We start from the raw sequence: 25,850 nt of genomic DNA, 5'->3' as shown, positions 1-25,850 counted from the left end.
TCTGTCTATCTATCTATCTACTATCATATGGCTCCCAGTCATGTAAATCAGTGCCTCAGGATTATCTGTTTAGACTCCAAAAGGCCCTTCCTTCTTGAGTAATACAGAGTGTTTTTGAGCAGGACTTATATCTGAGTGTGTCACTGCTCTTCAGAGAGGGTGTTGTATTAAAAAGACTTTACAAGCAGTTCTTGTGTGCATTCAGTGTTAATGTGACCTTTTTGTCTTGTGTTTTTACAGAAGTGATAATGAAAATACAGAAGAAAGAAAAACAGGTTGGCAACCCTTTCCTTTGTCAATCTCTCTCTCTCTCTCTCTCTCTCTCTGTGTGTGTGTGTGTGTGTGTGCAAGGGAGGGAGAGGGAGAAGGAGAAGCATTCCCTAGGGTCCTTTATTCAACTGGATTTGAGGAAGTTGAGTCCTTTTTGCCATATGGTGAAAGGAACCTCCTTAACAAGTTTGTTCCTGTGGGCAGCAGAATCCCCAAACCTCTTAATGTGAATAGCTTGCTTAAATCTAATCCCACTATCATGCAGTTTAAATCCGAGGAAGTGCTATCATAAGATAAACAATTTTTAAAATATAAATGCAAGTCCATAGTTACAGTTCATTGTTAAATTCCTTACTGTGGTGTAGTGGCTAAGAGAATGAGTTATGAATCAGAAAATCGCTAGTTCAAATCTTGCCTCTGCCAGGAATCCCCTTAGATGACCTTAGACAAGCAATTCCTTCTCTGCCTCAGTCCTCCTTTCTGCAAAATGAGAATAATAATATTGCCTTACCTTACAGCAGGGGTGGGGACCCTTTGGTTCTCTGAATGTTGCTGAACTACAACTCCCATCTTCCCTGGGTGCTGCCCATGCTTGCTGGGACTGATGGGAGTTGTAGTTCAGCAATATCTGGGAGGCCTAAGCTTCCCCACACCTGCCTTGCAGTGTTTTTGTAAGGATTATAACAAGATAATGACAGCTGAGGGGGGTTGGACTAGATGACCCTTGGCAGTCCCTTCCAATTCTACAATTCTAAATTCACTTTAAAGACTTACAAGCACTATTCAAATGCTAAGTGTTGTTTTTGTTATGGATAGTAACTTACACTTTGTTTCTATCACAAAAAATGGCACATACATTAATATGTAGGTAGTATGTGGATTTATTTAAATTTGATCAATCTTTTGAAAGCCAAAAAATTAACTAAAAATTCTTCATGCCACTGAAAGGCCATTCCTTCCTCTGTGTGTCTGGATCTGCTGCTTTTGCTATGCTGGTGCCATTTAGCAACCAAGTATGCCTGAGAGATTGATGAAGCAGCCGTCATTGTATTTCCTGTGTGTGTACACAGGCAAACCTAGCTGTGGCCTATGTGATAAAGGGAAGGAGCTTGCTTTAATATATGGAAGCATGGAACAAACCAATCTGCTCCGTGCTCTTTTGTGTCCTGCCCTGTTTTAAATGGGGATTTTTAAAGTGAGCTTGTTAGAAAGGAGTAAATCTTCCCTTCTAAGCCTGTTCTGAAACAAAGTCTTAAAGTGAAGTTGGCCAACAACTCTATCCCTTTCTGATATTTCAGATATAAGGAACAAAAAGAAACGAAATTCTCACCTGCCAATCCTACTGCTAAGGTTTCTTCCATCATTCTAGTTCACATTGTATCCCAGTTCTTGTCTCCAGAGCAGCACACACTTTGCCACTTCCTAGTTGGTCATGTTGTTTTTCTTTGTTCTTTAAGAAACAGCTGTTTTGCTGGTAGCCTTCTCCCAGCCATGCCCTTTTTCACGCATTGTGCAAATTGATGCAACTTGCTTCTTCTTTTAATGGATGATAAAATGCCCTTTTCTCATTCTCATAGCATTCACTTTCTGTATCCAGCACATTGTTATTATTTATGCTGTTGCTACTCTTTAATTTATCACCTGCCCTTCACCCTAAGGTCCCAGGGTGGGTTGCAACATTACAACACAACACTAACAACAGCTTAAAACAACTTACAGTTACAGAAATAAGATAAGATCTGAAGGCAGCCCTGTTTAGGGAAGCTTTTAATGTTTAACAGACTATTGTATTTTAGTATTTTGTTGGAAGCTGCCCAGAGTGGCTGGGGAAACCCAGCCAGATGGGCTGGGTATAAATAATAAATTATTATTATTATTATTATTATTAGTCCTAAAAATATGCACCTCAAATGGTCTAAAGCCAGGTCTACATGCCTAGTTTGCATATTGTTATTTTGCCCAGTTCTGTATCCAGGATTTAGAAAATGCAGGGGTTTTTTTGGCAGAAACTGAGGGACACAGATACAGGAAATAGTGACTAGGAGTGTGCAGGGATACCCATAATTCAGTGACAGAGCACATGTCCTGTGTGTGATGTCTTTGGAGCTGCCACTGAAAAATAATTTGGGCAGGAATTATGGGGGAAACTACTTACAGAAAGGGACCAGGTAGACAGATACCGTGCTAGACATACAATTGGTCTGATTCACTGTAAAGCCGCAGTAAAACCCCATCATTAGAAACTGTGCCAGCATGTAGGCCTGGCTGTTGCAACTGAATTCTAAAGGACTGCTCTTGCACCCTGTTCACACAAATACACGTTTTGTCTCATTCCAGTGATGTAGTTAGGCAACTTGATGGGCTTAGGGAGGAACCCCTCTGTAGATGGTAATGTATATTGCCCCACTTGCTTCAAAACGTGGTGAGCCAGGATGGCTGCATTTGCCCTGCCACCCCAATTCATTCTGCTAAATAGGACCCTTGATATCTGCCCTACAGTCCTGCCTTGATAGCACCACTGCCTAGTTCTTTTTAGCCTTGGAGAGTCTGCATTGCTGCCTTGGGTGTTTTTCTCCTTGCATGGAGCCTGGATGCCAAGATTTATGCTTTCCCTTGCAAATCTATTTTTATTGTATCCACATAATGCAAGATACCATCGGAGCCTCGGCATTTACATTGCCTCCTTCCTCTTACTAATAATCTCTAGTGAGCCTGTTAAGGGGTAGGTATTGTTGGTGGACTGTGGGATGTAGATTCTTGTTTGTGATCTGCAAGAACCGATGATCCCTGGAAGGGGAAAGGACAGGCAGTCAGAAGGGCTGCTGCTACCTTACAGGGAGAGAAACAGCCGCTGGTTGTATTTTCACCTATGCAGCAGCCAAAACTGACCTCTAATGCTGTGTGTTTCCCATACAGGAAGTCTAGGTGGGAGGCTGGCTAAAAGAAATGCTCAGCTGGATGTTCTGGATTTGACATGAGAAATATTTTAAGTGATTTTCAAGGGTTTGTGCTGCAGATGAGGTAATATTAGACAGAGGAATCATTGTGTGTCCCCCAACACTCCGCCTTCATAATATCAGCATCTTGTCAAAGCTTTTTCTTTCCCCCCACTTTTCCTTCCTCCAGTGCGAGCAAAGGGGGCATTCTTGTTCCACTGGTTTTTCTTCACTTGTTGACTAACTTGAGAGGTTTGGGCTTGAAGGAGGGCAGGGGAGAAAGGAGAGCATTCAGGGCAGCAAAACTGGTTATTCTTCTGGGACTGAAAAAGTCCCAGGGCAGGGGTACCTTTACCTTTACCCTTGAAATTAATAATAATAATAATAATAATAATAATAATAATAATAAGGCTTGTCCCCTAGATTTGGGGCTAGTGTGGATTTTAGAAGTGGAGGAGGCCAACATAACGTGCAGGGATCAGACATGGAATGCTTTATTACGCTCTGGTCTGCTTTCGCATGTGTGGTTTTTCTGAATAAAACAGCAAATATGGGTAGCTACTTCGGGGCCAAATTACACATTACACAGTAGTGTGTTTGAATAGCAAACTTAGGTCTTGGGCACGCCTTGTTCTTAACAATAAACAGCTGCAGGGTGGTGGGGGGTCTCCAATCTGGATTGGGAGGTTAGAGGAGTGTGTGGAAAGGGTTTTTAACCCTTGGTTAACCTTTAGTGCCCCTGTGCTGTTTGGCTTCAAAAAAATCCCTCTTGAAGCCTCTTATTGTCCCTGATGGTACCACTTTAAACATGCATAAACTGCCTCTCATTCAAATTTTCAGAATGGCTACATTAAGAAGAAGGGGAGGGAATGCAGTGAAGTAGTTAAAATTACAGGGGGAAAAGAAAAAACCCAACAACCCATCATAAAACCAACAAGACATAGGGTGGAATTCAACATTGTGCTATTATGAACAGTCTGCCTGCACAAGCATTTCAGCTTGCCAGACAGAACAATTCCCTTCTCCTCTCTCCACTCACTTTTCTGAGGGAATTTTCTGGACCCCCCACTGAGCCAGTTCTGGGGCGTGCAGGGTGAGGAGAGGAGAAAAATCTCCATTGGGTAAGTGGAAGTCATTGTGCCATGCTTCCACTGATGGAGTTTCTTAGGTGAATGAACCTGCCTAAGAATCAACAGGTTGGCTTGTTGTAGAGCGGTTGTACCTCGGTTTATGAACTTAATCTGTTCCGGAAGTCCGTTCTTAAACCAAAACCATTCTTAAACCAAGGCGCACTTTCCTTAATGAGGCCTCCCACCACTGGTGCCCTTCCACCATTCAGATTCTGTTCTTAGACCGAGGTAAAGTTCTCAAACTGGGACATTATTTCCGGTTTTGCAGAGTTCATAAACCAAATTGTTCTTAAACTGGACTGTTCTCAAACTGAGGTACCACTGTATTCTTAGATTTTAATTGTTGTTGGGATGTCCTTGCTACCATTGTGGTTTATCTACACGTTTTGATTGTTTTAATGAGACACTTTTGTAAGTCGTTTTGTTAACTTAGAATACCAAGCTATAACGATTATGTTAACATGCCTTATGCTAGCCAGAGATGGCTTATCTGGAATGTAATCTGCTTCTAGCTGAATACTTTTTGCGTTTGCTCATAAGTAGTGAGGATTGCTCTTGTATGGTCCATGCTGGTGGCAATTTATTTCGTTACTTACACCAAAATATGTGCTTTTTGTTTTCCCTCCCAAAAAGAGTTGCAGCTTACAAAATTTAAAATAAGCATGAAAATAATAATGTCCCGTAGTTAAAACACCATTTCCAGACTAAGAGCAGCATCAGTAAGGAAAAACATGAAGGGGTGTTTAGTTAGCATAAGCTTTTTGACTTCCACAACAGAATTTCCTCTCTTTTTTCCCTATGTGCCACTAAGATCTGCTTGGACGATTGGCGAAAACCACAGAACAGAGTTTGGGAGCAAGTGGGGTGGGGAGGAGAGGGAGGGGAAGTTCTGTTGCGGAACTCCAAATGTTGGATGCAACCCTTAGAGGCAAAAATGTTATTTGTATTTCAATAGATTTATTTTTATATTGTTTAAATTTTATTATAGGTTTTTTTTTTTACTTTTTAACTAGTATCTTGTATGTTTTTAGCTTTCTGTATTTTACCTGTGTTGTTTTAATTTGTGTAAGCTGCTGGTTTGAGTTCCAGTCTGGGAAAGAGGTGAGATATAAAGAAATATAATAATAAATTAAATTCTAGCAAGAACTGAATTAAAAGCTTGCTTCAAGAGAACTAATATTGGAATACAACTGGGGAGAAAGATACCCGCTTAAAGCAGGTAAAGTTCCACATATGGGGTACACCGCAGAAAAAAACCCCTCTCGTGCAATCCACATTTTGCTTGTGCAGTAGACTTGAGCTCTCTGGTTGGCTAAAAACCCACCTGACTCTTTTCTTGTATATACAGAAAGGATTAATGATACTCACAGTGTCTGATACAGTTGAGAAGGGCCTATTGATGAGTGAAGAGCATGAGCACTTAAACTGCTGCCAATGTTAAGTGTTGTTGTGAGAAGTAGCATTGTTGTGGGAGATAGGATCACTCTGGAGATGGGTGAAAAATGAATTCTGAAAAATGAACTGAACAAATGTTTCTCCCTGAAATGGCAACCCATGTGGGGTTAAGCTTTGCTTTGTCTCACCTCTTTAGTTCTGTGGCTCTGATGATACAGAATACAATGCAGGTGAGTAGAGGTATCTCGGCAAGGTCAGGGCTGACTGGCCTGGAATGTTTCCATTTGCAGCCTGTACCTAACAGGACTTTTAGGGAAATTTATAACATGCAGGGATATGTGAAATTAGATATGGCACCTATAATTCCACTGTGATTTCCCCTGAAATGTCCCAGAGTTACCAGGGGCCTGCCCTGCATGGTGGCAGTGGATTGAGGCTGGTAACTAGCCAGTTCTGTGGGTTTTCTTTTCTTGTATGTTTCATAAGGCTGTTCCTACAGTTAGGTCTGAGAGCTGACTAATACCTAAAGAGGAAGTGTGTTGGAAGGCAAGGAACAGGCAAGAGGTTTGGGAGAACGTGGCCTGGAACATCTAGGTGAGGAAGACTTGGGTTGCTGACCACATGAGACTGGGCATGACCAGGAAGGAGATTATATATTTCTCTCTTCACTCCCCTCTCCTGCATTCCTAACCCTGTGTTTTCCACCATCATCAATACCTCCCTGCCTCTTCTCTTTTCACCATCACTATAACCTTCTAATCTGTTCAGTCTGTCTCTTCTGCCTTTCTCTATCTCATCTCACACCCTTCGATCGTCAAGAACTCGCCTCTTTAAACTCATAATAATCTCTTTCATCCTTGGCCTTTCTAACTTCACAACTCTTTTGGGGCTCAGTGCCCAAGATAGTTGGATATCCTTCTTATTCCCGACCTGCTTTTAAGCTCCACCTGCTTTTATAAAAACAAAAACCCTTGTTTTCCTTTCCTTAACTGCATTACCTTCCCCATCTTTCCGCTTTATGTTTTATGTTTAAATTAGATTGCGAGCTTCCAGGCATGTCCTTGTCCTTGGTTTGCCTTTTGCACAGTGTTTTGCATTTCAGGTTCAAAATAGTATACACCTGTGCATTGTATAGGGTATTTTATACTTTTAGAATGGGGACACCTTTTTTTCCAGGCCAGAATCTAAAGTTCGGGTATGTTCACACACAGATAAGGGAAAAACTTACCTCAGTATTAAGGGTTTAACTTTCTCTCTTTGTTCTAGTATTTCCCAGTGCTGGAGAGGCAGTCTGCTTTTTAAGCCAAAATAGCTTTTTTTCTTTGAAACCTGTTCAGTGAAAAAATAAAGTAAAAGCCCGGCTGCTTTTCCCTCTCCTGTAGGAGGACACATGCAGCTTGAAAAATGAATGGCAGACTAAGCACCCTTTCTTTGGGGTGTGAGCTGGGACACACCATTTCTGTTATTTCAAGTTCTTGTACCGGTTTGATCTTTGTGTTAGAGAAGGACACATGTGAAGCAGTTTAGTACAGTGTTTCATGGTGATAGATTGGTGCTGTAAGGTTGCAGATGTGGAGCTGAAGAGCTCATCAAGGGTGGCGGGTTAATTAAATTTTAGTGGCCTCTATTGAAGTATTTTTTTCCAGAGCTTGCCTAAAGAACGCTGGTCTCTGCAAATACACACAGGCAAGCAGCTAAAAAAAAGTAGGTCATACTTTTGAGGCCTACTAACCTTGACAGTTTGCCTTTAAAGTGCATCTCTCTCTCACTGTGTTCACAGCAGCTCCTGATTGGAAGCAGATAAGTTTTTTCTCTTCCCCCTCCATCCTGCTCTGGGTGTACTTGAATTCCCATTGGCTTTCACTGAGATTCATAGTGCCAGATCCAGGACAGGTTTTGGGAAGTGGTGCAACATGAACACACACACGCACAGAAATTTTTTTTTTGCTGATGTTTCTATTCTCTGCTCTCTTTTATTATTAGAGATACAAATTCTATTTGCAAATCTGCCAACCAGCATTAGATGCTGAGCCATTGCTTCAACAGAGCCAAATAAATGAAGAAGGATTGTAAGACCTGTCCTATCTTCCAGAGGAATGGTACTTCCTATGTATATCTGACTACAGGTGTTTTCGTGGTGTAGAACCGACCTGCCTTCATCTGTAATCCAGCTGTGCTATTGCTACTATGATGATCCCAGAGATGCAAATTAATTTTAAGTGAGATATTTTGTTATGATGATTTATTTGTGAAAGTTTAAAATTGCAAGGTTATGGAGGCATAAGCATGCAGCTAAAATGGAGTATTTTGAGCAGATGTCAAGTCACACATAAGAAGGAAAAAGAAGAGGAAGTGTCTATGTTGCTATTGGTTAACCGCATTAGAATTTCACATGCCAAAACTGGACATGGAAAACTTGCATGTGCCAAGAGAACTTTAAATGTTAATGGAATTAGAAGCTGCAGTTGGTGTTAGGAAGTATAATTTTCTGAAAACATATTTATTTATTCTTCCCAATAGGGGGCTTGAGCTAGTAGGTAATGATGTGGCTGCAGAACAAATAATTATGTTGACTGTGTTATTTTAAAGCATGGATAAGGCTGCAACAAATTTTATCCTGTTTTGATTTTCCTATCTCAGTCAGTTTTATTGACATAGCCAAAGGCTGCCGCAATGTACACAGAATTATTTGACAATTAAAAGAAAATATACTGAATTGGTAAAAAAAGACTTAAAACATTTATATTATTAAAACATTACATACTCTAAACAAAGCTATAAAAGTACCCCAATGTACAAATAAAAACATTAAACAATAAAATTCATAAGCTAAAATCATCACATGGTCACTAATGTTAAAAACAATATCAATTAATACAGTGTGCAATTTATACTCAGAGTTTGGTGACAAAGATAGAGCATAGCCTGGGGTAGATAGATAGGATCAAATAAATTCATCTCCTTTACAGTTAATGGCTACCTTCGCTATATAATTTGCTCTAATTTTCCTAGCAGCAGTTGCAAAAAGTGCTACCCGCCAGGTCACATACTTATCTGTGTCTGCAAGGAGATATAACATCATATCAAGGGGGTTCTGGCCAGGGGACCCTGTCATTATAGGTACCAAAAATCTTTTTCTTGCATCATTATATAACGGACAGTGCAAGATATAATGCATAAGGTCCTCTACTTCAGAACATCCCCTAATGCAAACACGTTCGTTTTTTGGTATGCCTCTATGTCTCCCATCTCTATAAGCAGAGCTTATTGTATTTAGTCGTAGCTCTGTAAAAGCTTTTCGAAGCTGTGCAAAAGTCAATTCATTAAAATAAGATATGTGTTCATTGACCTCTCTAAGTTTAAAATACAATGGGGCGCATGTAGATGTGCACATAGAGTTTAGATCGTTTTTAGTTGCCACTGCCCTTATGGTTCGTTTAAAAATATTTTTCTGTGAATATAAGGGGAGTTCTTTAATCTCAGTCACTGAGAGGTCATATTTGCCCATCAGTTGGGCAGCATGATGTACCCAGTTTTTAAAGGGTAATCCATTTGAGAGCTCAATCAGGCATTTTTTTGGTAGCCTAGTGTTGTCCATCTGTTGAACTCTAAACCAGTAACAGAGAATTCTTTTATCTATTTGGCTCTCTATGCTCAACATGCGAGTTTCCAACCTGACCATGGCAGATTGCACGTCTTTGGGTAAACCTAAAAGAACTCTTAAAAAATAATTCTGTGGGGGTTCCAGACCGGAGATCTTTGAGGTACCCCAAACCTCTGCACCATATAAAATCTGGGCCATTGTTTTTGCTTTATACACAGGTAGAGCTGGGTTGACCAGATTTCCACCTTTACATGCAGCGAATTTCAGAATGGCTTTTGCTGATTTAAAGGCTTGCAATTTAATATTGGATAGCTGTGTATTCCAAGATGCCGTTTCTGAATAAATCAATCCCAGATATTTAAACGTATTTACTTGGTTTATGATGTGTTCATCCAGGTGCCAAACATGCTTTTTAGAACGCTTCCCAAATACAATGACCTGCGTCTTATCATAGTTTATAGATAAAGCATTCCTCATGCAATATGAACTTAATTTTGCAAGCAGCCGTCTCAGGCCCACCTGGGTTCTAGATACAAGTACTAGGTCATCAGCACACATTAAAACTGAGAGTTTTTGGTCGAGAATTGTTTTACTTCTATCTACTGTACTATTTTTTCCTATCAAAAATAGTACAGTAGATAGAAGTAAAACATGTCTGACTTTCAACCAGTTTCCACAAAATGATTCCACCTATCCCTTTTATAGGAAAATGTACCGTATATCATAATATTCAAAACAAAGGATGGGCCAAGCATGCTGCTCTCGCAAAAAATAAGTCTGCTACAAATTTGCAATTAAATCATTTTTTAACAACTTGGGTTTTATGTGTTTTTCAACAATTTAACATTCATAATGTCCAGGAAGGGACGTAAAGCAGTCATATTTATTTAGGTTACAATTCTAAAAACACTTAGCTAGGAGTAAGTCCTATTGAACTCAATAATACTTCCATCTGGGTAAGACTGCATAGAATTATGCTGTTAAAATTGTATGCTTAGCCATCCTGTCTCTTCAGGTGATTAAGAAAGATTTTAAAAATAATATAAAACTAGCTAAGAAATAATCTTCAAACCTAAGAGAACAAGCAAATCTGTCAGAAAAGAGCAATAGAGTTTTGTTAGGAATTATACAAATGCATATTAATGGTTAACTTCTTCATTAAGAAGTTGTGTAGAAATAGAAGCAGACTGACTTAATACTGATTTAAGGAAAAGGTGACTGCTTCATCCCATTTCTTTCAGTGTTTATTTTAAAGCTGTATTTTTAACTAGGTTGATTTTTCAATTATGAAAGAGCAGTACATTTCAATAACTATTCATTTCAAACAGCTATTTTGAAAACTAAATTTAAGATCATTAACTGCTCAGATTATTTTGTACTTCAGGGTTCTTCCATTCTAGTTGTACAGGTGTAACAAATCTAATTCAGTTCTGAGGTTCCTGCAGGACTCAGATAAGGTTTGCTGGGGCTACAGTTGTTCATTAATTTTTTTCTGTTTCCATTGTTTTACATATTACACACTATAAACATCAAGGGAGGAGAGGGCATGACTGTTGCAAGTAAATGCACTATATGAAGCTCAATTCTAGTCACAATTTTCTTACTTAGATTGCAGCATGTTCATGATTTGTATTTCCAGATTCCCTGTATAAAAGGACACCCGTGTTCTTTTACATATTTGCAATCAGTTATTGCAGATGGCCACATCAGTTGCAGAGGTGTTTTTAATTGCTATTGGTTTAGTCTTTTCCAAACTATTTTTAAAATCACATCAGTATCCTCCACTTCTTCCAAGTAGCTCGAGGCAATGTACATGGGATTATCTCATTTATTGCTGCAATAACTCTGTGTGGTAGCTTAGACTGAGAGAGGAATGACTTGCCCAGGGCCAATCTGTGGGGTTTCATGACGGAAAGGAGATTCTAGCAATATCCGAATCGGCAATGCAGATGAAACGCTGCTCTGGCTCTACAAGTTAAGGCTGTTTTTCTCAAACTTGGATTTCCAGCTGTTGTTGGACTACATCTCCCACCATCCCTAGCTAGCTGAGTCAGACCACTGGTGCCTCTCACTTTGTATTGTCCACACTGACTGGCAGCAGCTCTTCCAGGGGTTTCAGGCAGTGAACTGTCCTAGCCCTACCTGGAGATGCCAGGGATTGAACCTGGGGGGGGGGGGAGAAGAAGAAGAGTTTGGATTTGATACCCCACTTTATCACTACCCTAAGGAGTCTCAAAGCGGCCAACAATCTCCTTTCCCTTCCTCCCCTACAACAAACACTTTGTGAGGTGAGTGAGGCTGAGAGACTTCAGAGAAGTGTGACTGGCCCAAGGTCACCCAGCAGCTGCATGTGGAGGAGCGGAGACGCGAACCCGGTTCACCAGATTACGAGTCCACTGCTCTTAACCACTACACCACACTGGCTCTCACACTGGGACCTTCTGCATACTGAGTAGATGCTCTAACACTGAACTATGGCCCTTACCCATTCTCTGAGGAGAGTCTTCTCTGTATATACTCTGGTTTCTCTTCAGATCATATACATCTTTTGCCTGGCAGTGAAATTATATGCCTTTCAGTGCTGGGTTAAAATCATCATCATCATCATCATCATCACCACGGCCATCATTTATTACTTATACCCCGCCCATCTGGCCAGGCCTCCCCAGCCACTCTGGTGGCCTCCAACAGAATATTAAAAACACAATAAAACATTAAAAACATCCCTAAACAGGGCTGCCTTCAGATGCCTTCTAAAAGTCAGATAGTTGTTTATTTCCTTGACATCTGATGGGAGGGCGTTCAACAGGGCAGGCACCACTACCGAGAAGGCCCTCTGCCTGGTTCTCTGTAACTTCGCTTCTTGCAGTGAGGGAACCACCAGAAGACCCTGAGAGCTGGACCTCAGTGTCTGGGCAGAACGATGCGGGTGGAGACACTCCTTCAGGTATACTGGGCCGAGGCCATTTATATAAAACCTTTTTATTTGCAGGAGCATTTTAAAATACTGACTTTTTAGAAAAGCCACCTCATCTTTCATCAAGACTTCATACTATGTGAGTAAAGGGACCCCTGACCGTTAGGTCCAGTCGCGGAGGACTCTGGGGTTGTGGCGCTCATCTCACTTTACTGGCCGAGGGAGCCGGCGTACAGCTTCCGGGTCATGTGGCCAGCATAACTAAGCCACTTCTGGTGAACCAGAGCAGCTCACAGAAACACTGTTTACCTTCCCACCGGAGCGGTACCTATTTATCTACTTGCACTTTGACATGCTTTCGAACTGCTAGGCGGGCAAGAGCTGGGACTGAGCAACAGGAGCTCACCCCGTCATGGGGATTCGAACTGCCGACCTTCCAATCGGCAAGCCCTAGGCTCTGTGGTTTAACCCACAGCGCCACCGAAGCTACATTTTGGCAGATCTGTGCATGGCCATTTTGGGTGTTACATTGTATGGTGAATCCTTCTGTTTATGCGACGTTGGGTAGATCCCTTTGTTCGGAATCATTGTTGACTTTTACCAGTTCAAGATTAGCAAGATGCTGAGGAATCCTGTTTCCTACGTTTTTTGTTTGTTTGTTTCTTTTATTACATGGCTGAGGATGACTCTGCTAATCCATGCCAGGAGTCAGGAGAGCCATATCTTTCTCCCTGAAATTGGCAGCTCTGCCTCACTGCAGTGAAATGCTCTCTTAAGTTTTTGGGTGTACTGTTATGTCTTTGCTGTGGAATAATGCAGCAGCTGAAAAGTGTTACACTGAATTTGAAAATACACAGGAATTTTATAGGAAAACTCAATTTAAAACAGGAGTTGGCATGAATGTAGCTTTATTGCTGCTGGATTTTTCCCATGCAGCCATGTGATCAGCTGGGTTGCAGCATTGCATTGCACAGTGAAGTGATTTTTAGAACACCTTTACTGTTCTGGATACCTGATGTTTGTACAAACCAGGTTTGTACAACCAGGTTCACGTGTGGCTGCATGTGCTTCCTTGTAAAGTTTGCAAGTAGTGGCCACTGTGGTAAATGGTTATCCGTTGGTACTTGTTTATTTGTTGATGGCGATAGCAAAGCTTTATCTTGCTCCTGCAGCCATAGCCTCGAGACACATTTTCCCTCATGTTGGTACCTGCCAAGGTGAGTTTAGTGAAGTTGTACTAGGTCAGGCATAGGAAACCAGGTGTTACTGGACTACAGCTGCCACCATCCCTTTGGCTGATAGGAGTTGGCAAGATTTGGAGGACCACTGTGCTAGATTAACAGTGAGTATGAGGCAAAGTTAGGGCTAGCAGGATAGTGGGAAAGGGTTTATTTTGCTTGGGATGTGCTGTGTTGTAATGAAATGTTGGTTAGGTTGTGGTTACATCCGGACAGAGATGCCACTTGGTACATTTGTTTGCAAGGGGCTATTTGGCTATCTGCTCTTTCACCTTATTTTTATGAGAACTTGCACAATGGGCAGTACCCAACTAAACAATTTCACTACTGCAAGCATTTTTAGCTGTACAGTAAGAACTTCCCCACCCTCCACCCTAAATTTGCTCTGGTGGGTTGAGGGAACAGATTTAGAGATGGTGCAGGGAGAAGAGGAAATACAAGAAATCCTAGTGGAACTGGATTTCCATTATTTCTGCCCAGCTTGTTGTCATATGAAATGCTTCTGACAATCAAAGCAGTACACATACCTATTCTTCTTCTCTACAATTTTCTCTATACAAATTAATCACTTAAAGTGCACTGCCATATATCAAAAATGGTTCACAATTAGTTCCCTGTCCTGATATAATGGACTTGACAGGTATGTCTTCAGGACAGCCATTGCTGTTGTGGGAGGGATATTACTACTACTACTACTACTACTACTACTACTAATAATAATAATTTTCAGTGGTTTTGAAAGGCTGGGAGTTCGAAAACAACTGGGGGAACAGCTGTGTCAAGACCTTTGTCACCCTTTCCTCTTTCTTCATAGTCATACTCACATCTTTGTATAGGATCTTGGCCATTTGTGATGTAGTGATTAGAGGCCAGCGATGGTAGCTAGAATTTCCCAGAGAACCAACATTTTATCTTAGAGACAGGGCCTGCTACATCTCTTTTATACAAAGCAGAGATGGTATGTTGCTGTGGCAGCTCAGTCATTTACACCCTCCGGCTAGCATAGCAGGCCAACAGCAGGTGTGAATTGTCAGGTCAACAGCAGCTTCAAATATCTGGACAGCTGTGTCATGAAAGACGGAGGAAGCTTATTTTCTCCTCCTTCAGAGGTTAGAACCTGAACCAACGGATACAAATTGCAAGAAAGGAGATTCTGACAAAACATTCGGAAGAACTTTCTCATGGTAAGAGCTGTTTGACAGTGGAATGCACTACCTCAGAAGGTGATGGTCCCTCCTTCATTGGAGAGTTTTTAAACAGAGGTTGGATGGCCATCTGTCAGGGATGCTTTAGCTGTGATTGCTGCATTACAGGAGGTTGGACTAGATGCCCCTTGGGATCCCTTCACACTCTGCATTAATTCCCCCAACTCTGTAATGTGCAGAGAATGGCTTCACATATTACCTGTTCCAGCATTTACTTTTTACATTTACATTTACATTTACATTTTTACATTTACATTTACATTTCTGAGTATGTATGTATCCTTTAATAATCAAGTGTCTCTTCTTTTGCTGGGCGTATGCATTTTTCAGTGTCATAATCCATAGTCCTGAGGCAGCCAGCCATGCATACATTTTTTAGGGAATGCACTATTTCTAGCGCAGAGAAAAATCCTAGTAATGTGGTAGGTTGCCTAAGACCTGGATGGAAACCCTGGCATCAGTGTGGATTAATTGTGTGAAACTTTCTACTGTTTTTGTCAAAGCTAACTTTTATTCAAAATCACGTGAGAAGGGCAGGCCACTTGTCTTTACCTTGTTAAATGCAGTGGCCAGGGTTGGCTCTCAAGCTCTCAGCAGCAATACACACTCCTGTGTACATGTGTGGTGACATTTCTTTCTGTGTTCTCTTTGCAGCTGCCAAATTTTAATGTGCTGAGTCATTCCCCAATGTCTGATGCCTCCATCACCTTTGAATGCAAGCCACAGTCCCCTTTTGCTGACAGCACAGATCAGGAAGATTTGCATGACCTGGTGACAATCTCCGACTTGGCCAGCGTGAGCCTGGCCCAGAAGGACCAGCAGGATGTGGTGCCTGTTGAGGTGCCCGATGAGATTGTGCAGAACATGGTGACATCCCTTAATGGGATGCAGGACAACAGGGGTGGGGGCACTGGGGTGAAGAAGAAACGGAAGAAAAAAGAGCTGGGGCAGCAGGAACCAGGGGGTGAAAGAGAAGCCAAACCAAAGAGAAAGAGAGAGCCTAAGGAACCAAAAGAACCCAAAAAGCCCAAGGAGCCTAAGAAGGCCAAGGAGCCCAAGCAGGAGGGGGCGAAGAAGCCCAGAAAGCCTCGGGAGCCCAAAGTCCCAAAGGAGCCTAAAGAGAAGAAGAGCAACTCGGAGTCTCCCCCCAAAGCCAGACCCAAGAAGACCAGGTAGGTGTTTGCTCAGTTCATGTCACCCTTTGTTTGTTTCCCCACAGCCATTCTTCTCTCTGCTTTGCTTTGGCCTGAATGTTATGGGTGGTTTTTAGGAACAGGCTATTACATCTACACTTCTCTATACCACAAAGCATAGTGCATCCCAGAGGACTACAGAATGAAACACCCTTGAGCTAAAACCTGTAATGTGCTGGTGAGCAAGTTCATAGTTTTCTATATATCAAATGCAGTCAATAGACTCACTTTTTTGCAGCCCCTGTTTCCCCCCCCCCCCCGAATTGAGTCCCACCACTTATAGGAGAATGGCTCAGATGTTGATAGGAAACAAATTGCTCAATGCTGTTGTGGAATAAAGGCAGCTTGGTGATTTTGGCAAAATGGGATGGAGAGCCTATTTGGTTTATTGATGTTTCTGTGCTAGAGGGACTGGATATTTAAAAGTATGTTTTCACTTTGGGGTTTCATTAAATTAGTACCTAGCAATAGCATTATTAATCATATTTATAGTAATTTGTTCAGAACCATGTGTCTGCCTTCTCAGTATGGTTGTTAAAACTGCAAGAGCTCCCATTTCTGTGCCAGTGTGGAAGCGTAATTTGTTTTCGTTGAACGCAGTGAAAATTATTGTTCCCTACTTAGATTTATCAAAGGCTCCTGTCAAATGTAGCCACAGTGGTATGGGAGTGCTATGATGTGATCCCATAGCTGGTCAGGTGGAGAAAAACCATGTGATTGGCCTTGCCCATATTGTAGTGTCTGCATTTGTCTTGGAATTGTTTTCAGATATTTTAATTGTTTTGTTATCTGTATTCATCACCCTGGAGTCCTTTGGGAGGCAGGAAAGGATAATCATGTAGTTAAAAGTGATAATTCACACACAGCCTAAACCTAAATGGGCTCACACTACTTGGAAACAGCCCCTGTGCCTCTCTGACTGCATGAAATGGGGACCTATATCTCAAGTTCTGACTGCCTCCTGTAGTAATACTTGGTGTTTGAGGTTGGGCAGTTTCCCCCTTCTTTTTTTCCTTTGATGTCACATACTCCCCCTCCCCCGTCATGTACTTTGGTTTGAGAAGAAAAGTAAGTAAATGGTTGCAATAAATAGGAGTGGCTTAATTGTAATCTGTCTTTGGTGGGAGTCTTCTACAGAAAAATCCCCAAGTATAAATGAGGCAAGAATTTTGACCTCTTGGTAGCTTTATTCATCCTTGTTGGGGGGCAAAGCGGAACTGAATGTGGGAATAGGAGAGGGTGGGGGGAATCGCAAGTCCTAGTTCATCAGTGACAGAGTCAGAAACAGAACCCATTTCCCTCCTTAAGCTATCAGGTGACATGGGTATCCTAGAATACAGCCCATTTTCCTCAAAATGACATGTGATTATTTTTCTATGTCTGTTGTAGTGCTGGACCGTAATAAACGAGGGTGCATGTCTTAGGGTTCTTTGTGTTGCTGCCTGAACTAATTTCTTTAATTACAAGCTGGTCAGGAGAGAAGGGCTGATCTCCCTTGAGAGTGTCCTTAATTGAAGATAGGCGTAGGTAATGTCTCCTGCCTTTGTTGCTCTCTCTCCCTTTGATTTGGCTAAAAGCTTTCACAGAGTCACTTGCTTTAAGAATCCAGGGGTGAAGTCTCCACTCCCCAGCAATCCATGCTTTCCCTGGGGTTATGGTTGGTCTTGTGCAGGTAAACAAAGGACAAGCACCAGGCTAATCTGAAAGCGGACTAATTATCCCAGCATGTGATTATTTTTGTGTTCACTCGAAACCTGTGAAAGTGTTCAACGTTCATTTGCCACCTGGGCTGAAGATTTGACTTGCTGTTCTTTAGTGGTCAGGAGCATGACACATTAGATAGAGAATTCTGTGTGGATTTCATCATGCTTAAAAAGAAAAATTGGTTTTTGTGAAATCATGCTTGTTATCGCACCTCAGTGTGGCACTGGGATGGTGCAGTTTTATGGCTGAAGCTAAGCCAGCCTGACCTTACATAAGCCTTCTGGCTAAGAGACCACAAGAACTATCATGTACCCCACCCTGAACAGCTGGACTGAGAAGTGGGCAGTCAGATCAGCAGCACTGGAGGAGATAAATATCCAGACACCAGCATAATGGCTATTCCTTAGCTAGAACCTACTGAACTTGGATACCGTGAGCTAGAGACCCCTGAATTAAGACCTCCAGTCAACAACCTCTGGGCCTGCACCCTCCCAAAGGACCTGTCCTCATCCTCACCAGAGACACTATGTGTCTCCATGTCACTCATTCTGGAGGGAATTAAGGTGTGCTAGGCTTGAGGCCAAAGGACTCAAAAACATCGCTTTAGGAAGGGGCAGAGCCTGGGAGGTTGTGATCTGGTCCTGGAAGAATGAAAGGCTTCAGTTTGCAGGCTCTGGGAACTCTCCAAGGTGCTGCATCTTTGGGCCTACCTTGTCCCTATTTGTCCTGTGGAATTCTTGTTAAGGACCTCAAAAGTGTAGGGGGAAAAATTACTTTTACCAGGTGCCATAAGATTGACTTTAGCGATCAATTTTAAAGTGGTTTTAAAATGAGAGAAATGTCCACCCAGGTGGGGTAACAGTGGGAGAGGAGTGCAAAAAGGAGAAGAGTTTTAGAATGTTAAATTCACCAGGGAGTGGGTTTCAGTCAATTACACTTGTGTCTGCCACATATTATGTCGCTCTTCATAATTTGTGGACTTGAGCCACGGCTAGGAGCAACTTGCTTGCTACTTAGATTCTCAATAAGGATTCAAGTCCATTGGTCCTGTCACAAGACATTTTAAAAAGAAGATAGGAGGGAAGCATTCCTTCTGAAGTGACAGTGTAAAACATGCATGCAAATGGAGCAATTGCTGCAAATTCTCTAAGCGGCTGGTAATCGTGGAATAATCTCCTCTAAATTATTTCTAATCACAGTTAGCTCCAGCATTCATGAATGGAACCGTTGTTAATTGTGACTGCAAAATCAATGTCTGGGGACTTGCTACTGAAGCAGAAGCTACAGCATCAGTGCATTTCCAGAGTTTCTGGTTCATTCACAGGCATGTGGTTGCGTCGCAACTGCCTGAAAAAGCTGTTGGCAAGAATTATTTTTTTGCACAACCTCCAGCTAACAGCAATTTCCCATGAAACAGGGGCAGGAAGGTTCAGCGGAAACATGATTTTAAAATAGACAAAGAAAGATAAACCAAAGCAAACCATTTCTTATTAAAGGAGTGGCAAAAGCAAAAATAAACTAGATGAAAACAGCCCTGAGTAAGGACTAATACACTTGAAATGTGATTTCTGTGGTCCCTGTGGATGTCTTATTCCTGTCCACACACCCCTCCCTGCTCGACCTGGTAAATTGGTACAACTCTCTTGATTTGTATATGCTGGTACAGTGGTACCTCGCAAGACGAATGCCTCGCAAGACGGAAAACTCGCAAGACGAAAGGGTTTTCCGTTTTTGAGTTGCTTCGCAAGACGATTTCCCCTATGGGCTTGCTTCGCAAGACGGAAACGTCTTGCAAGTTTGTTTCCTTTTTCTTAAAACCGTTAATACAGTTGCGACTTGACTTCGAGGAGCAACTCATAGCACGCGGTGTGCGTCTCCGTAGGGGCAAGAACACGTGAAGGTGGGTTCTGAGGGAGAGGGAGCTTTGTTTTGGCGAAAAATAGCAAGGCGCGCACACTTCCCTCCCCACAACTCCCAGTTAGGGAGGCCAGGCTCCGGGGCTCTTCGGATGGGGCTCCTTCCTTCTCCCCCCCCCCAGTGCCCCGGCGGTGACAAGAGCGCCTGCCCGGGCCCTCCGGCGCTCGCCCTGCGAGGGGCGCCCCCTACCTGCATCTCCACGCTTTCCAACCCCGCGACATCGACGGCTGCGGCAAGTTTGCCTCTCTCTGTGTGTGTGCGCGAGTGTGTGTTCTCCTCGCCCCGCTCGAGTTAGTCCCGGCGCAGCGCAGGCAGCAGGTGAGTCGCCGTTTGGCAGCGCGGAAGGCGCCGGGCCAGGCAAGGTCAGCTCGGGAGCCACTGGGGACGCGCCCCCGCTCTCCTCTCCAACGGGCTGGATGCACCACTCTCTGCTCGCGCGCTTCTGGCTGGCTGGCCGGCTGCAGCAGCAACAGGGGCAATAGGCATCCACTGTCGCCGACGCTCCCTCCCTCCCTCCTGCCCGTGGCGGGCGGCTGGCTGGCTGGCGCTCTCGCTTTCTTTTGGGCTGCTGCTGCAGAAGGGATTTTGCACCAGACAACTTTTAGGCCAGTAGGAGTTTTGACTACTGCGGCGACAGCAGCAGCAGCAGCAAGACGGCGCTGACTGTAGTGCAAAGGGTCGGAGCAAGGCGAGCCGAACTGATCCCGGGGGCTCAGGCAGCAACCTCCGCCCCGCCTCCCCCCACGCCCCGCGCCCGCCTCTCCCTCCCTCCCAAGCACCCCCCTTTTTTGAGGTTTTTGAAGACTTTGGTGATTTTTGAAGCTTTTCCAAAACTTTCCCAACACCGTGCTTCGCAAGACGAAAAAAATCGCAAGACGAAAAAAATCGCGGAACGAATTAATTTCGTCTTGCGAGGCACCACTGTACCAGATATGTGAAACTGATCTGGTATTTGCCTGGTGCCTCTGAGTGCTTTGCTGAGACCAGTGCACTGGAAGTAAGCATCATTGATAGAGAAAGGACATTAAACCCTGAACATGAAACTCAGCTGTGTTTTGGGTTATGTTTAAAAAAGTTATGTGTTTGAGATTTGTCAACTTTTAATTTGAGAAATATCATAGGGAATTTGGCTTGAACTGTGCCTGATTGTGCATTGTCTGGTTTGCAGCTGGTGGAGGCATAAATTGATGGGGCCAGTTATGGTGGCTACTCCCCCCCCCCCCCATTTACAACAGTCTCACTGGCTACCAGTCCATTCCTGGGCACAATTCAAAGTGTTAGCTGTTGCCTACAAAGCCTTACACATCTTGGAACTAGGCTGTCTGAAAGGTTATGTTTTTCTATATGATGCTGTCCAGGTTTTAAGATTCTCAAGGAGAGGTCCTTCTGTCAGTCCTGCTAACATCTGAACCACATTTGGTGGAACTTAAGAGAGGACCTTCTTGATGGCTGCTGTAGAAGTCCTTGCCAAGGGAGTGTGCCGTTAACATATGAGAGTGCTGGAGGTGAAATAATTAAACAGGTTACCCAATCAGAACCCAGGGGGGTGGAGTCAGAGGGACTATAAAACCAGCTCTGGGAGGGAGGAATTCGTTGGGAGTTGGGTGGTTGGTTGGAGTGGGAGTGAATTGGGATAGAGTTTGTGGGTAGGTTGAGTTAGTGTAACAAAATAAGCTGAGTCAGGAATAGTTAGGGGCTAGGAAGACAAGTAAACAGCTGAGAGGTGGTTTAGTGAGTGAGAGCAGGTAGCGGAAGTTATAGGTCTGGATAGGCACCCCATGATTGTAATTTTTTTTTTTTAAATATATTTTATTAAGGATTTTCTTGTTTTACAGAAGTGTAGTGCCTCGTATTTTTTTTTCTCCATGTAACATTTTTACAAATCCGTTTCATTTGTTGAGGCATTAGGGGGAGAAGAAAAAAGAAAAAGAAAAAAGAAAGGGGGGTGGAGAGAGGGAAGATGGATAGGGGTGGGGTCGGGTGGCGGTGTTTCTATTATGTTTAATGTATGTAGAGTTTGGTGTCAGCGTTGCTTGTGTTGTTCACTTGTGTTCCTTTGGTGGTGAGAGAGGTTGGGGTTGGCCTAGGGTGTGATTGTTTGCTTGTGATTGGCTGTGGTGATCTTTGTTTTCGTGTGTGAGTGAGGTGGGTGGGTGTTTTGGATCAGGTTAGCCATATTGATTTGTATGCTGTTGGTGGATTATTGTCATTGTCCTGTTGGGCTGTGTATGTGATAAAGGGGAGCCATACCGGGGTGAAGGCGTCTTCTTCTGTTTGTCCCCGTGTCAGTTTCAGTTTATTGGTTAATTTTTCTAGTAGGGCTGTTTCCCATACTATTTGGTACCATTGGTCCATGCTTACTTCTGACAGGTCTCTCCAGTGTCTGGTTATGGTGTTTCTGGCTGCTGAGAGCAGGTGGGTTATGAGTTCTTTGTGGTGTAAATGGGCATTGTTGTCTTGGAAGATGTTTAGTAGGGCCAATTCTGGGGTGATGTCTATTACTTGCTTAGTTATTTTACATATTTCTTGTATGGCTGTTGTCCAGAATAGTTGGATTTTGGGACACTCCCACCACATGTGGAGGTATGTGCCTGTGGAGGTGCACCCTCTCCAGCATTTTGGTGAGGTTCCTGGGTGTATTAGCGCTAGTTTCCTTGGTGTTAGGTACCACCTGTAGGTGAGTTTCAGTGTGAGTTCTTTTCTTTTCGTTGATATGGATTTAAAGGGGGGTTTAGACCACATTATGGTCCGTTGAGTGGGGTTAATCTCATAGCCTATGTCATTCTCCCATTGTTTTTTGATTGCGTCTAGGGGATTTGCGGGATTTTGGAGTAGTATTTTGTATATTGCGGATACTGTCCCTTTACCGTTTCCCTTTGTTGTTAGGAGGAGGTTTTCGAAGGTTGTCAGGGGCCTAGTTGCTGCTGATTTTACTTTAAGAGGGCATGAAGTTGGTGTTGTGTTAACCAGGGCATTTGGGTGTCTTCTAGTTTGTCTTGTATTTCTTGTGTTGACAAGGGTTTGTTATTTTTATAAAAGTCTATTAGGCGATATAAGCCTTTGGTTCGCCAGGTTTTTATCTTGAGGTTTTGTGCTGCATGGTGGAATAATGGGTGGTACGCCAGGGGGATTAGTGGGGATGGGGTTGGGGATAGTTTGCCTATTTGTGTTTTCCATGCTTTGAGCATGGTCTGTGTGTACCTGTTAAGTGTTGTGGGAATTTTCTTTAGTTTGTTTGGGAGGAGTGGGTATGTTGTGGTGCAGGTGTTTTCAATTGTGTCCCTCTCTAGGTGCACCCATTGTTTTGTCTCATCTTCTAGTATATATGGGATTATATGGCGTATTTGGTTGGCATTGTAATATGCTTCTATGTTGGGGATTCCCCATCCTCCTTCTGAGGTGGGGAGGTGCAGGTATTTGGGGCTTATTCTTGGTTTTTTATGTGAGAAGATGAAAGAGTGTAGTTTTCTCTGCCAACTGCGAAGTTGGGTTGAGGGGATCCAGATTGGGAGGGTTTGGAATAGGTAGGTTAGTTTTGGGAGTGTGATCATTTTGATCATGGCTATTTTGTCTGAGAGAGTGAAGTTCATGTTATTCCATCTCTTTAGGTCTTTGTTAATTTGTCGCCACAGGGGCTTGTAGTTGTGGAGGTACAATTTATTGAGGTTTCTGGTTATTTGTACCCCTAGGTATCTGAACTTGGTGTGGCAAAGTTTTATTTTGGTGACCTTCGTGAGTTCTTTTTGGGTGTGAGGAGGGGTGTTGAAGCACATAGCTTCTGACTTTGTAAAATTTACCTGTAGGCCCGACACCATTGCAAATGTGTTGAGTTCTCTGATTAGGGAGGTTGCTGTGCTTATGGGGTCTGGTGTTGTGACCATTAGGTCATCTGCAAAGAGCCCTAATTTATAGGTTCTGCCTTTTATTTCCACTCCCTTGATGTCTGTGGCTGCTCAGATGCGGATTGCTAGGGGTTCCAGAGCCAGGATAAATAAGAAGGGAGACAGTGGGCATCCTTGTTTCGTGCCTCTTTGGATAGCTATAGTGTTAGAATCCATATTGTTAGTTCTGCATTTTGCTGAGGCTTGGGAGTATATTTGTTTGAGGATTTGTAGGAAGTTGGGGCCAAATTTCATGTTAGTTAGTACTGCTAGTATGTATTTCCACTCCAAGCAATCAAAGGCTTTGAGGATGTCTAGGGACATAATTGTCAATGGGAGTTTGGTTGCCTTGCTGTGTTCGATCAGGTTCAGTAGTTTCCTGATGGGGTCTGTTATATTGCGACCAGGGACAAAGCCAGTCTGGTCTGGGGCTATTAACTTGTGTAGGAGGATTTTTAGGCGGTTGGCCAAGATTGATGTGAATATCTTGTAGTCTTGGTTTATTAATGAGATTGGGCGGTATGATTCTACTTTGAGGCTGTCTTTTAGTGGTTTGGGATGGAGACTATTTTGGAGTGGGTCCAGGTTTTGGAGATGGGGCCCCCTTTTATGATGTCGTTGAATAGGCGGGTCATGTAGGGCATCAAGGGTTCTTTGAATTTCTTATAGAATTCTGCTGTGAAGCCGTCTGGGCCTGGGGCTTTGTGTGGTTTCAGGTTTTTGAGGACCGCATCTATTTCCTCTGGGGTGATAGGGCTGTCCATGAATTCCTGTTCCTCATCAGTTAGGGTAGGCATGGTCAGTCCTGCTAGAAATGTTCTGATTTCCTTCTCTGGTGGGTTATGGGAGGTGTATAGGTTGGAGTAGAATTCTGCAAATTCTGAGGTTATTTCTTCGGGGGAGAATGTTATGTTGCTGTCTTTTTTGGTGATGCAGTGTATTCTTGTTTTGAGTGCTTTTTTCCTACATCTATTTGCTAGTAATCTGGAGTTTTTCCCTCCATATTCGTAGAAACGTTTAGAGTATAGAATGTTGATCATTGTTTTGTTAATTTCTAGGGAGTCTAGTTCTCTCCTTTTTTGTTCTATAAGTTTGAGGAGTTTTTTGGATCCTGTTTGTTTGTAGCGTGATGAGAGGGCTGTGATGTCTTGTTCTATTTTGCTAATTTTTGAGGAGGTTTGTTTTTTAAGGAATGTTTTCTCTTTTATGCAAGCTCCTCTGGTGACCGCTTTCATTGCGTCCCATAGGAGGGGGGTTGTTATATTGTTTACATCGTTTTCTTTGAAGTAGTTTTGGAGGGTTTTTGTGAGACTCTCTCTAATTTGTTTGTTTGTAGTTAGGATGGGACTGAAGGACCATGATGGGGTGGTTTGTGTTCCTTCTCCTATTTTAACAATGACTTCTACTGGGGCGTGGTCTGTGATTTTAATGTTACCTATGTTTGTTGATTCTACTGAGGGGATCAGACCCTGTGTGAGTAGAATGCTGTCCAGTCTGGACACTGTATCATGGCATCCCGATTGGAATGTATGGCTGATGTCTCCCGGGTTTTGCTCACCCCAAATGTTGTAGAGACCCCTGTTTTTTAGCATTTTTAGTAATTTGTAAGAGTTCCTGGTTGTTGGGGGTTTCCTTCGGAGGAAGGTTGCCCATGGGGTTGTGGGGTGGATATCTTTCAGGGATATACCTTTCATATTTAGATTGAGGTCCCCTCCTAGGATTGCTTCCCCTTCAGAGAAGGAGAGGAATTTGTTTAGTGTCTTCTGGAAGAATTCTAATTGTTTCGTGTTTGGGGCATATATGGAGCCGATTGTTAGTTTGATTTTGCCATCTAGTGTCCCTTTAGCGAAAATGAATCTGCCTTTTTTGTCCTTGAGGACTGTTGTGGCAGTGAAGTTCAGGTCTCTACTGAGTATTATGGCTACACCACGAGCTTTCCCTGAGCCTCGTGCGACCCACTGTTGACTGAAGCGGGGGTCGCTCAGGAGTTTGCTGCCTTTGGGTGGGTTGTGTATTTCTTGTAGGAAGGTGATGTGTGGTTTCATGGTGTTTATGTATGAGGTGATGCGTTTTCTTTTGATGGGGTTTCCCAGCCCCCTCACCTTTAATGTAATTGCTTTTAGGTTAGCCATCTTGCTTATCTATTATGTGGGGCGATTCCCTGCCAACCCGTTCGGGTTGTCTTGTGTCTCTCTCTTCGTGTTGTTTAAAGAACCAGTGGGGTTGCGCTGACCTAGGGTATGGTGGGTGGGGGGCTAATGGGATTAGAGTAAGATTTGGGTTAAAGAGTAGGGGGTAAGTTGTAGAGAGTTTCCTATAGTCATATAGGTGTTTGTTTGGGGTATTTTAGGCCATCTGGCATTTAGCCAGTTGGTCCTAGGTCTCAGCTGGTGTGGAAGGCCGTGTTCAAGGACAGGCCATCCCCCCTGTTGTTTGCGATAGGGGGTGATCAGTGAGACA

At 43.1% G+C, this 25,850-nt stretch overlaps 1 protein-coding gene across 3 annotated transcripts in view; it reads left to right on the top strand.

Moving 5' to 3' along the window:
- Positions 1-249: 249 nt before the first annotated feature.
- Positions 250-25,850, top strand: part of CHD6 (chromodomain helicase DNA binding protein 6) — a 72,153-nt gene continuing 46,552 nt past the window's right edge. For all 3 annotated transcript variants that reach the window (XM_081010363.1, XM_081010362.1, XM_081010361.1), the window contains exons 1-2: positions 250-275; positions 15,350-15,867. In XM_081010363.1, the coding sequence (XP_080866489.1) occupies positions 15,383-15,867 (485 nt within the window). In that variant the 5' untranslated portion in view covers positions 250-275; positions 15,350-15,382. The remainder of the gene's footprint in view (positions 276-15,349; positions 15,868-25,850) is intronic.

The sequence above is a fragment of the Podarcis pityusensis genome, assembly GCF_964106645.2.
Source record: "Podarcis pityusensis genome assembly, chromosome: 6".
Classification (NCBI taxonomy): domain Eukaryota; kingdom Metazoa; phylum Chordata; class Lepidosauria; order Squamata; family Lacertidae; genus Podarcis; species Podarcis pityusensis.
Note: the sequence above shows the minus strand (reverse complement) of the source record. Positions and strands in the feature narration are given on the sequence as shown.